This window comes from Lampris incognitus, chromosome 13, assembly GCF_029633865.1.
Source record: "Lampris incognitus isolate fLamInc1 chromosome 13, fLamInc1.hap2, whole genome shotgun sequence".
NCBI classification, from domain to species: Eukaryota; Metazoa; Chordata; class Actinopteri; order Lampriformes; family Lampridae; genus Lampris; species Lampris incognitus.
The window spans coordinates 2,020,330-2,035,451 of NC_079223.1; the positions used below are offsets into that span (position 1 = coordinate 2,020,330).

The 15,122-nt window shown below is 32.4% G+C and overlaps 1 protein-coding gene across 6 annotated transcripts in view; it reads right to left on the minus strand.

The window, feature by feature from the left end:
- The window catches only part of LOC130122856 (multimerin-2-like), a 220,075-nt gene that overhangs the window by 541 nt on the left and 204,412 nt on the right, over nt 1-15,122 (minus strand). For all 6 annotated transcript variants that reach the window (XM_056291905.1, XM_056291903.1, XM_056291904.1 and 3 more), the window contains one exon: nt 1,655-2,122. In XM_056291905.1, coding sequence (XP_056147880.1) covers nt 1,655-2,122 — 468 coding nt within the window. The remainder of the gene's footprint in view (nt 1-1,654; nt 2,123-15,122) is intronic.

The window sequence follows — 15,122 nt, forward strand, 5'->3', positions numbered from 1 at the left end:
TGAAAGAAAATACCACAATGTCAAAATGAAGTTCAACCATCAAGTACCTTTAGAAATACTAACTACATTCTCCTTAATAATAGAACCTCTGGCGACTCCTCCCACCCTGGACCTGACACCTCCCACCCCGGACCTGACACCTCCCACCCTGGATCTGACTCCTCCCACCCTGGACCTGACACCTCCCACCCTGGATCTGACTCTTCCCACCCTAGATCTGACTCCTCCCACCCTGGACCTGACACCTCCCACCCTAGATCTGACTCCTCCCATCCTGGACCCGACACCTCCCACCCTAGATCTGACTCCTCCCACCCTGGACCTGACACCTCCCACCCTGGACCTGACACCTCCCACCCTAGATCTGACTCCTCCCATCCTGGACCTGACACCTCCCACTCTGGATCTGACACCTCCCCACCCTGGACCTGACTCCTCCCATCCTGGACCTGACACCTCCCACCCTGGACCTGACATCTCCCACCCTGGACCTGACACCTCCCACTGTGGATCTGACTCCTCCCACCCTAGATCTGACACCTCCCACCCTGGACCTGACTCCTCCCACCCTGGACCTCCCACCCTAGATCTGACTCCTCCCACCCTGGACCTGACACCTCCCACCCTGGACCTGACACCTCCCACCCTGGACCTCACACCTCCCACCCTAGATCTGACACTTCCCACCCTGGACCTGACACCTCCCACCCTAGATCTGACTCCTCCCACCCTGGACCTGACACCTCCCACCCTGGACCTCACACCTCCCACCCTAGATCTGACACTTCCCACCCTGGACCTGACACCTCCCACCCTAGATCTGACACTTCCCACCCTGGACCTGACACCTCCCACCCTGGACCTGACACCTCCCACCCTGGACCTGACCCCTGCCACCGTGGACACCACCTTGTAGAGAGTCTGAGGTCTATCGGGACCAAAACCTCCTCACACCAGAAGAGGTTTCTTCCCTTCTGCAGCTGGACTTAAAACAGGTCCTGCCGACAGACCTGCTACGTATGGTGGTCTTTGTGTTTTTGTTCCCTTTTTTGTTTAAGTTCCTCGTGCGTTCGATGGCAGTAACAGAATTTCTGGGTGTGTTTTGGTTTAACGAGGAACCAACAGAACCAAAGTAATTTGGACTTTTCGGCAGAATGAGAGGCGAGCAAACGACTATCGAACACGATGAAGGTGCAGTGATTAATATGTTATTTCAACTTTTCAAACAGCCAGCGATTGAAACAAAAGGTCAACCTGGTGACCTCTGACCTAAGTGAAAATAGGTTTTCTCTCATTTCAGTTTGTACACCCACATACCCGAGTCACGACATGACACCGAGTATTCACCGTCAGTATTTCCAGTGTTAGTCGGTGATTTCATGGCTTCAGGACGCCATCGGGGACTTGACTTCATTATCCTCAAGCCTCCAACCCGTGTGGCTGCTGGTACAACCACACGGGCGAAGTGCTGCACTGAAGTACGAAGACGAGGAGGTGTGATTCTAGAGCTTTAACAGCGGCTGCGAGGGGAGACCATGGGGGGGGGGGGGGGGAGTACAAGAGAGAAGAAACAAGACTCGACCCAGCAGTGTGATGGATGGACAGCAATCACATTTCCCACGTCAAACACGTTTTCTGGTGAATCCAAACTGACCGTCTGTATTCCTCTTGCTGCGAGGAGCCTCCGTCGCTCCTTTCCTCCTCTTCTCTCTCCGGCCCTCCTCCTTCCTGAGGAGCGCCCACAGCTGCTGGAGGTCCAGCGTGGCGTCAGCACGCTCCAGATGCTCTGCGTTGCTGAAGATGCTCTTGAACAACCTCAGATGGCCTTCGACGCCCCGCCGCAGACGCTGCACCTCTGCCTGCAGCGCCACCTCCTCCCTGCTACTGGAGTTACAGCAGGGCTGCTCCTCCAGTCGGTGAACTTTGACCCGCAGCTCCTCCACAGTCTTCTCCAGACTCCACAGGTGTCCTCCGTCTGCGTAGCGTGTGGCCACGCCCCTCCCCTCTGGCTGGAGGAGCTGGTGTTGGCGGGCGGGGCCTCCACTCCTCATCAGGCTGCTAGAGAGCCAATCAGAGAGGCGCGAGGAAGAGGGCTGGTCCGCTGCTTCCTCCTCTCGTTCTCCTACAAGACAAAGATGGCGGACACAGAGAGACACACTGAGCTGTTCTACAAAACACGCCATCCTGAAGAGTTTTTATTTACATGTTGTGGGAGAAATTATTTGTTAAAACAAACACAGGCTCCCATTCCTGAGCACAATCCTGTCCAGGACTTCCGCTGGACATCATGACGGGCGTTGTGACAGGGGCAGAAGCTTGTGTTATTAAGTATGAATAATGGTCAATATCATTAGTACTAATAATAACAATACGGAATAATAAGACAGCATTAATAATCAGTATTAATAATTATATTGAACGAGACAGGAGGTCATATTATTCAGTATGTCACATGACAGAAGGTCATATTATTCAGTATTTAACATGACAGAAGGTCATATTATTCAGTATTTAACATGACAGAAGGTCATATTATTCAGTATTTAACATGACAGAAGGTCATATTATTCAGTATTTAACATGACAGAAGGTCATATTATTCAGTATTTAACATGACAGAAGGTCATATTATTCAGTATTTAACATGACAGAAGGTCATATTATTCAGTATTTAACATGACAGAAGGTCATATTATTCAGTATTTAACATGACAGAAGGTCATATTATTCAGTATTTAACATGACAGGTCATATTATTCAGTACTTAACATGACAGGTCATATTATTCAGTATTTAACATGACAGGTCATATTATTCAGTATTTAACATGACAGGTCATATTATTCAGTATTTAACATGACAGGTCATATTATTCAGTATTTAACATGACAGGTCATATTATTCAGTATTTAACATGACAGAAGGTCATATTATTCAGTATTAACATGACAGAAGGTCATATTATTCAGTATTTAACATGACAGGTCATATTATTCAGTACTTAACATGACAGAAGGTCATATTATTCAGTATTTAACATGACAGGTCATATTATTCAGTACTTAACATGACAGGTCATATTATTCAGTATTTAACATGACAGAAGGTCATATTATTCAGTATTTAACATGACAGGTCATATTATTCAGTATTTAACATGACAGAAGGTCATATTATTCAGTATTTAACATGACAGGTCATATTATTCAGTATTTAACATGACAGAAGGTCATATTATTCAATATTTAACATGACAGAAGGTCATATTATTCAGTATTTAACATGACAGGTCATATTATTCAGTATTTAACATGACAGAAGGTCATATTATTCAGTATTTAACATGACAGAAGGTCATATTATTCAGTATTAACATGACAGAAGGTCATATTATTCAGTATTTAACATGACAGAAGGTCATATTATTCAGTATTTAACATGACAGGTCATATTATTCAGTATTTAACATGACAGAAGGTCTTATTATTCAGTATTTAACATGACAGAAGGTCATATTATTCAGTATTTAACATGACAGAAAGTCATATTATTCAGTATTAACATGACAGGTCATATTATTCAGTATGTCACATGACAGGTCATATTATTCAGTATTTAACATGACAGGTCATATTATTCAGTATTTAACATGACAGAAGGTCATATTATTCAGTATTTAACATGACAGAAGGTCATATTATTCAGTATTAACATGACAGAAGGTCATATTATTCAGTATTTAACATGACAGAAGGTCATATTATTCATTATTTAACATGACAGGTCATATTATTCAGTATTTAACATGACAGGTCATATTATTCAGTATGTCACATGACAGGTCATATTATTCAGTATTTAACATGACAGGTCATATTATTCAGTATTTAACATGACAGAAGGTCATATTATTCAGTATTTAACATGACAGGTCATATTATTCAGTATTAAGATGACAGGTCATATTATTCAGTATTTAACATGACAGAAGGTCATATTATTCAGTATTTAACATGACAGGTCATATTATTCAGTATTTAACATGACAGGTCATATTATTCAGTATTTAACATGACAGAAGGTCATATTATTCAGTATTTAACATGACAGGTCATATTATTCAGTATTTAACATGACAGGTCATATTATTCAGTATTTAACATGACAGAAGGTCATATTATTCAGTATTTAACATGACAGAAGGTCATATTATTCAGTATTTAACATGACAGAAGGTCATATTATTCAGTATTAACATGACAGAAGGTCATATTATTCAGTATTAACATGACAGAAGGTCATATTATTCAGTATTTAACATGACAGGTCATATTATTCAGTATTTAACATGACAGGTCATATTATTCAGTATTTAACATGACAGGTCATATTATTCAGTATGTCACATGACAGAAGGTCATATTATTCAGTATTTAACATGACAGAAGGTCATATTATTCAGTATTTAACATGACAGAAGGTCATATTATTCAGTATTTAACATGACAGAAGGTCATATTATTCAGTACTTAACATGACAGGTCATATTATTCAGTACTTAACATGACAGGTCATATTATTCAGTATTTAACATGACAGGTCATATTATTCAGTATTTAACATGACAGGTCATATTATTCAGTATTTAACATGACAGGTCATATTATTCAGTATTTAACATGACAGGTCATATTATTCAGTATTTAACATGACAGAAGGTCATATTATTCAGTATTAACATGACAGAAGGTCATATTATTCAGTATTTAACATGACAGGTCATATTATTCAGTACTTAACATGACAGAAGGTCATATTATTCAGTATTTAACATGACAGGTCATATTATTCAGTACTTAACATGACAGGTCATATTATTCAGTATTTAACATGACAGAAGGTCATATTATTCAGTATTTAACATGACAGGTCATATTATTCAGTATTTAACATGACAGAAGGTCATATTATTCAGTATTTAACATGACAGGTCATATTATTCAGTATTTAACATGACAGAAGGTCATATTATTCAATATTTAACATGACAGAAGGTCATATTATTCAGTATTTAACATGACAGGTCATATTATTCAGTATTTAACATGACAGAAGGTCATATTATTCAGTATTTAACATGACAGAAGGTCATATTATTCAGTATTAACATGACAGAAGGTCATATTATTCAGTATTTAACATGACAGAAGGTCATATTATTCAGTATTTAACATGACAGGTCATATTATTCAGTATTTAACATGACAGAAGGTCTTATTATTCAGTATTTAACATGACAGAAGGTCATATTATTCAGTATTTAACATGACAGAAAGTCATATTATTCAGTATTAACATGACAGGTCATATTATTCAGTATGTCACATGACAGGTCATATTATTCAGTATTTAACATGACAGGTCATATTATTCAGTATTTAACATGACAGAAGGTCATATTATTCAGTATTTAACATGACAGAAGGTCATATTATTCAGTATTAACATGACAGAAGGTCATATTATTCAGTATTTAACATGACAGAAGGTCATATTATTCATTATTTAACATGACAGGTCATATTATTCAGTATTTAACATGACAGGTCATATTATTCAGTATGTCACATGACAGGTCATATTATTCAGTATTTAACATGACAGGTCATATTATTCAGTATTTAACATGACAGAAGGTCATATTATTCAGTATTTAACATGACAGGTCATATTATTCAGTATTAAGATGACAGGTCATATTATTCAGTATTTAACATGACAGAAGGTCATATTATTCAGTATTTAACATGACAGGTCATATTATTCAGTATTTAACATGACAGGTCATATTATTCAGTATTTAACATGACAGAAGGTCATATTATTCAGTATTTAACATGACAGGTCATATTATTCAGTATTTAACATGACAGGTCATATTATTCAGTATTTAACATGACAGAAGGTCATATTATTCAGTATTTAACATGACAGGTCATATTATTCAGTATTAAACATGACAGAAGGTCATATTATTCAGTATTTAACATGACAGGTCATATTATTCAGTATTTAACATGACAGGTCATATTATTTAGTATTTAACATGACAGAAGGTCATATTATTCAGTATTTGACATGACAGGTCATATTATTCAGTATTTAACATGACAGAAGGTCATATTATTCAGTATTTAACATGACAGAAGGTCATATTATTTAGTATTTAACATGACAGGTCATATTATTCAGTATTTAACATGACAGGTCATATTATTCAGTATTTAACATGACAGAAGGTCATATTATTCAGTATTTAACATGACAGGTCATATTATTCAGTATTTAACATGACAGGTCATATTATTCAGTACTTAACATGACAGGTCATATTATTCAGTATTTAACATGACAGAAGGTCATATTATTCAGTATTTAACATGACAGGTCATATTATTCAGTATTTAACATGACAGGTCATATTATTCAGTATTTAACATGACAGTAGGTCATATTATTCAGTATTAACATGACAGAAGGTCATATTATTCAGTATTTAACATGACAGAAGATCATATTATTCAGTATTTAACATGACAGGTCATATTATTCAGTATTTAACATGACAGTAGGTCATATTATTCAGTATTAACATGACAGAAGGTCATAATATTCAGTATTTAACATGACAGGTCATATTATTCAGTATGTCACATGACAGGTCATATTATTCAGTATTTAACATGACAGGTCATATTATTCAGTATTTAACATGACAGAAGGTCATATTATTCAGTATTTAACATGACAGGTCATATTATTCAGTATTAAGATGACAGGTCATATTATTCAGTATTTAACATGACAGAAGGTCATATTATTCAGTATTTAACATGACAGGTCATATTATTCAGTATTTAACATGACAGGTCATATTATTCAGTATTTAACATGACAGAAGGTCATATTATTCAGTATTTAACATGACAGGTCATATTATTCAGTATTTAACATGACAGAAGGTCATATTATTCAGTATTTAACATGACAGGTCATATTATTCAGTATTAAACATGACAGAAGGTCATATTATTTAGTATTTAACATGACAGGTCATATTATTCAGTATTTAACATGACAGGTCATATTATTTAGTATTTAACATGACAGAAGGTCATATTATTCAGTATTTGACATGACAGGTCATATTATTCAGTATTTAACATGACAGAAGGTCATATTATTCAGTATTTAACATGACAGAAGGTCATATTATTTAGTATTTAACATGACAGGTCATATTTTTCAGTATTTAACATGACAGGTCATATTATTCAGTATTTAACATGACAGAAGGTCATATTATTCAGTATTTAACATGACAGGTCATATTATTCAGTATTTAACATGACAGGTCATATTATTCAGTATTAACATGACAGAAGGTCATATTATTCAGTATTAACATGACAGAAGGTCATATTATTCAGTATTTAACATGACAGAAGGTCATATTATTCAGTATTTAACATGACAGAAGGTCATATTATTCAGTATTTAACATGACAGGTCATATTATTCAGTACTTAACATGACAGGTCATATTATTCAGTATTTAACATGACAGGTCATATTATTCAGTATTTAACATGACAGGTCATATTATTCAGTATTTAACATGACAGGTCATATTATTCAGTATTTAACATGACAGGTCATATTATTCAGTATTTAACATGACAGAAGGTCATATTATTCAGTATTAACATGACAGAAGGTCATATTATTCAGTATTTAACATGACAGGTCATATTATTCAGTACTTAACATGACAGAAGGTCATATTATTCAGTATTTAACATGACAGGTCATATTATTCAGTACTTAACATGACAGGTCATATTATTCAGTATTTAACATGACAGAAGGTCATATTATTCAGTATTTAACATGACAGGTCATATTATTCAGTATTTAACATGACAGAAGGTCATATTATTCAGTATTTAACATGACAGGTCATATTATTCAGTATTTAACATGACAGAAGGTCATATTATTCAATATTTAACATGACAGAAGGTCATATTATTCAGTATTTAACATGACAGGTCATATTATTCAGTATTTAACATGACAGAAGGTCATATTATTCAGTATTTAACATGACAGAAGGTCATATTATTCAGTATTAACATGACAGAAGGTCATATTATTCAGTATTTAACATGACAGAAGGTCATATTATTCAGTATTTAACATGACAGGTCATATTATTCAGTATTTAACATGACAGAAGGTCTTATTATTCAGTATTTAACATGACAGAAGGTCATATTATTCAGTATTTAACATGACAGAAAGTCATATTATTCAGTATTAACATGACAGGTCATATTATTCAGTATGTCACATGACAGGTCATATTATTCAGTATTTAACATGACAGGTCATATTATTCAGTATTTAACACGACAGAAGGTCATATTATTCAGTATTTAACATGACAGAAGGTCATATTATTCAGTATTAACATGACAGAAGGTCATATTATTCAGTATTTAACATGACAGAAGGTCATATTATTCATTATTTAACATGACAGGTCATATTATTCAGTATTTAACATGACAGGTCATATTATTCAGTATGTCACATGACAGGTCATATTATTCAGTATTTAACATGACAGGTCATATTATTCAGTATTTAACATGACAGAAGGTCATATTATTCAGTATTTAACATGACAGGTCATATTATTCAGTATTAAGATGACAGGTCATATTATTCAGTATTTAACATGACAGAAGGTCATATTATTCAGTATTTAACATGACAGGTCATATTATTCAGTATTTAACATGACAGGTCATATTATTCAGTATTTAACATGACAGAAGGTCATATTATTCAGTATTTAACATGACAGGTCATATTATTCAGTATTTAACATGACAGGTCATATTATTCAGTATTTAACATGACAGAAGGTCATATTATTCAGTATTTAACATGACAGGTCATATTATTCAGTATTAAACATGACAGAAGGTCATATTATTCAGTATTTAACATGACAGGTCATATTATTCAGTATTTAACATGACAGGTCATATTATTTAGTATTTAACATGACAGAAGGTCATATTATTCAGTATTTGACATGACAGGTCATATTATTCAGTATTTAACATGACAGAAGGTCATATTATTCAGTATTTAACATGACAGAAGGTCATATTATTTAGTATTTAACATGACAGGTCATATTATTCAGTATTTAACATGACAGGTCATATTATTCAGTATTTAACATGACAGAAGGTCATATTATTCAGTATTTAACATGACAGGTCATATTATTCAGTATTTAACATGACAGGTCATATTATTCAGTACTTAACATGACAGGTCATATTATTCAGTATTTAACATGACAGAAGGTCATATTATTCAGTATTTAACATGACAGGTCATATTATTCAGTATTTAACATGACAGAAGGTCATATTATTCAGTATTTAACATGACAGGTCATATTATTCAGTATTTAACATGACAGAAGGTCATATTATTCAATATTTAACATGACAGAAGGTCATATTATTCAGTATTTAACATGACAGGTCATATTATTCAGTATTTAACATGACAGAAGGTCATATTATTCAGTATTTAACATGACAGAAGGTCATATTATTCAGTATTAACATGACAGAAGGTCATATTATTCAGTATTTAACATGACAGAAGGTCATATTATTCAGTATTTAACATGACAGGTCATATTATTCAGTATTTAACATGACAGAAGGTCTTATTATTCAGTATTTAACATGACAGAAGGTCATATTATTCAGTATTTAACATGACAGAAAGTCATATTATTCAGTATTAACATGACAGGTCATATTATTCAGTATGTCACATGACAGGTCATATTATTCAGTATTTAACATGACAGGTCATATTATTCAGTATTTAACATGACAGAAGGTCATATTATTCAGTATTTAACATGACAGAAGGTCATATTATTCAGTATTAACATGACAGAAGGTCATATTATTCAGTATTTAACATGACAGAAGGTCATATTATTCATTATTTAACATGACAGGTCATATTATTCAGTATTTAACATGACAGGTCATATTATTCAGTATGTCACATGACAGGTCATATTATTCAGTATTTAACATGACAGGTCATATTATTCAGTATTTAACATGACAGAAGGTCATATTATTCAGTATTTAACATGACAGGTCATATTATTCAGTATTAAGATGACAGGTCATATTATTCAGTATTTAACATGACAGAAGGTCATATTATTCAGTATTTAACATGACAGGTCATATTATTCAGTATTTAACATGACAGGTCATATTATTCAGTATTTAACATGACAGAAGGTCATATTATTCAGTATTTAACATGACAGGTCATATTATTCAGTATTTAACATGACAGGTCATATTATTCAGTATTTAACATGACAGAAGGTCATATTATTCAGTATTTAACATGACAGAAGGTCATATTATTCAGTATTTAACATGACAGAAGGTCATATTATTCAGTATTAACATGACAGAAGGTCATATTATTCAGTATTAACATGACAGAAGGTCATATTATTCAGTATTTAACATGACAGGTCATATTATTCAGTATTTAACATGACAGGTCATATTATTCAGTATTTAACATGACAGGTCATATTATTCAGTATGTCACATGACAGAAGGTCATATTATTCAGTATTTAACATGACAGAAGGTCATATTATTCAGTATTTAACATGACAGAAGGTCATATTATTCAGTATTTAACATGACAGAAGGTCATATTATTCAGTACTTAACATGACAGGTCATATTATTCAGTACTTAACATGACAGGTCATATTATTCAGTATTTAACATGACAGGTCATATTATTCAGTATTTAACATGACAGGTCATATTATTCAGTATTTAACATGACAGGTCATATTATTCAGTATTTAACATGACAGGTCATATTATTCAGTATTTAACATGACAGAAGGTCATATTATTCAGTATTAACATGACAGAAGGTCATATTATTCAGTATTTAACATGACAGGTCATATTATTCAGTACTTAACATGACAGAAGGTCATATTATTCAGTATTTAACATGACAGGTCATATTATTCAGTACTTAACATGACAGGTCATATTATTCAGTATTTAACATGACAGAAGGTCATATTATTCAGTATTTAACATGACAGGTCATATTATTCAGTATTTAACATGACAGAAGGTCATATTATTCAGTATTTAACATGACAGGTCATATTATTCAGTATTTAACATGACAGAAGGTCATATTATTCAATATTTAACATGACAGAAGGTCATATTATTCAGTATTTAACATGACAGGTCATATTATTCAGTATTTAACATGACAGAAGGTCATATTATTCAGTATTTAACATGACAGAAGGTCATATTATTCAGTATTAACATGACAGAAGGTCATATTATTCAGTATTTAACATGACAGAAGGTCATATTATTCAGTATTTAACATGACAGGTCATATTATTCAGTATTTAACATGACAGAAGGTCTTATTATTCAGTATTTAACATGACAGAAGGTCATATTATTCAGTATTTAACATGACAGAAAGTCATATTATTCAGTATTAACATGACAGGTCATATTATTCAGTATGTCACATGACAGGTCATATTATTCAGTATTTAACATGACAGGTCATATTATTCAGTATTTAACATGACAGAAGGTCATATTATTCAGTATTTAACATGACAGAAGGTCATATTATTCAGTATTAACATGACAGAAGGTCATATTATTCAGTATTTAACATGACAGAAGGTCATATTATTCATTATTTAACATGACAGGTCATATTATTCAGTATTTAACATGACAGGTCATATTATTCAGTATGTCACATGACAGGTCATATTATTCAGTATTTAACATGACAGGTCATATTATTCAGTATTTAACATGACAGAAGGTCATATTATTCAGTATTTAACATGACAGGTCATATTATTCAGTATTAAGATGACAGGTCATATTATTCAGTATTTAACATGACAGAAGGTCATATTATTCAGTATTTAACATGACAGGTCATATTATTCAGTATTTAACATGACAGGTCATATTATTCAGTATTTAACATGACAGAAGGTCATATTATTCAGTATTTAACATGACAGGTCATATTATTCAGTATTTAACATGACAGGTCATATTATTCAGTATTTAACATGACAGAAGGTCATATTATTCAGTATTTAACATGACAGGTCATATTATTCAGTATTAAACATGACAGAAGGTCATATTATTCAGTATTTAACATGACAGGTCATATTATTCAGTATTTAACATGACAGGTCATATTATTTAGTATTTAACATGACAGAAGGTCATATTATTCAGTATTTGACATGACAGGTCATATTATTCAGTATTTAACATGACAGAAGGTCATATTATTCAGTATTTAACATGACAGAAGGTCATATTATTTAGTATTTAACATGACAGGTCATATTATTCAGTATTTAACATGACAGGTCATATTATTCAGTATTTAACATGACAGAAGGTCATATTATTCAGTATTTAACATGACAGGTCATATTATTCAGTATTTAACATGACAGGTCATATTATTCAGTATTAACATGACAGAAGGTCATATTATTCAGTATTAACATGACAGAAGGTCATATTATTCAGTATTTAACATGACAGAAGGTCATATTATTCAGTATTTAACATGACAGGTCATATTATTCAGTATTTAACATGACAGTAGGTCATATTATTCAGTATTAACATGACAGAAGGTCATATTATTCAGTATTTAACATGACAGAAGATCATATTATTCAGTATTTAACATGACAGGTCATATTATTCAGTATTTAACATGACAGTAGGTCATATTATTCAGTATTAACATGACAGAAGGTCATAATATTCAGTATTTAACATGACAGGTCATATTATTCAGTATGTCACATGACAGGTCATATTATTCAGTATTTAACATGACAGGTCATATTATTCAGTATTTAACATGACAGAAGGTCATATTATTCAGTATTTAACATGACAGGTCATATTATTCAGTATTAAGATGACAGGTCATATTATTCAGTATTTAACATGACAGAAGGTCATATTATTCAGTATTTAACATGACAGGTCATATTATTCAGTATTTAACATGACAGGTCATATTATTCAGTATTTAACATGACAGAAGGTCATATTATTCAGTATTTAACATGACAGGTCATATTATTCAGTATTTAACATGACAGAAGGTCATATTATTCAGTATTTAACATGACAGGTCATATTATTCAGTATTAAACATGACAGAAGGTCATATTATTTAGTATTTAACATGACAGGTCATATTATTCAGTATTTAACATGACAGGTCATATTATTTAGTATTTAACATGACAGAAGGTCATATTATTCAGTATTTGACATGACAGGTCATATTATTCAGTATTTAACATGACAGAAGGTCATATTATTCAGTATTTAACATGACAGAAGGTCATATTATTTAGTATTTAACATGACAGGTCATATTTTTCAGTATTTAACATGACAGGTCATATTATTCAGTATTTAACATGACAGAAGGTCATATTATTCAGTATTTAACATGACAGGTCATATTATTCAGTATTTAACATGACAGGTCATATTATTCAGTATTAACATGACAGAAGGTCATATTATTCAGTATTAACATGACAGAAGGTCATATTATTCAGTATTTAACATGACAGAAGGTCATATTATTCAGTATTTAACATGACAGAAGGTCATATTATTCAGTATTTAACATGACAGGTCATATTATTCAGTACTTAACATGACAGGTCATATTATTCAGTATTTAACATGACAGGTCATATTATTCAGTATTTAACATGACAGGTCATATTATTCAGTATTTAACATGACAGGTCATATTATTCAGTATTTAACATGACAGGTCATATTATTCAGTATTTAACATGACAGAAGGTCATATTATTCAGTATTAACATGACAGAAGGTCATATTATTCAGTATTTAACATGACAGGTCATATTATTCAGTACTTAACATGACAGAAGGTCATATTATTCAGTATTTAACATGACAGGTCATATTATTCAGTACTTAACATGACAGGTCATATTATTCAGTATTTAACATGACAGAAGGTCATATTATTCAGTATTTAACATGACAGGTCATATTATTCAGTATTTAACATGACAGAAGGTCATATTATTCAGTATTTAACATGACAGGTCATATTATTCAGTATTTAACATGACAGAAGGTCATATTATTCAATATTTAACATGACAGAAGGTCATATTATTCAGTATTTAACATGACAGGTCATATTATTCAGTATTTAACATGACAGAAGGTCATATTATTCAGTATTTAACATGACAGAAGGTCATATTATTCAGTATTAACATGACAGAAGGTCATATTATTCAGTATTTAACATGACAGAAGGTCATATTATTCAGTATTTAACATGACAGGTCATATTATTCAGTATTTAACATGACAGAAGGTCTTATTATTCAGTATTTAACATGACAGAAGGTCATATTATTCAGTATTTAACATGACAGAAAGTCATATTATTCAGTATTAACATGACAGGTCATATTATTCAGTATGTCACATGACAGGTCATATTATTCAGTATTTAACATGACAGGTCATATTATTCAGTATTTAACACGACAGAAGGTCATATTATTCAGTATTTAACATGACAGAAGGTCATATTATTCAGTATTAACATGACAGAAGGTCATATTATTCAGTATTTAACATGACAGAAGGTCATATTATTCATTATTTAACATGACAGGTCATATTATTCAGTATTTAACATGACAGGTCATATTATTCAGTATGTCACATGACAGGTCATATTATTCAGTATTTAACATGACAGGTCATATTATTCAGTATTTAACATGACAGAAGGTCATATTATTCAGTATTTAACATGACAGGTCATATTATTCAGTATTAAGATGA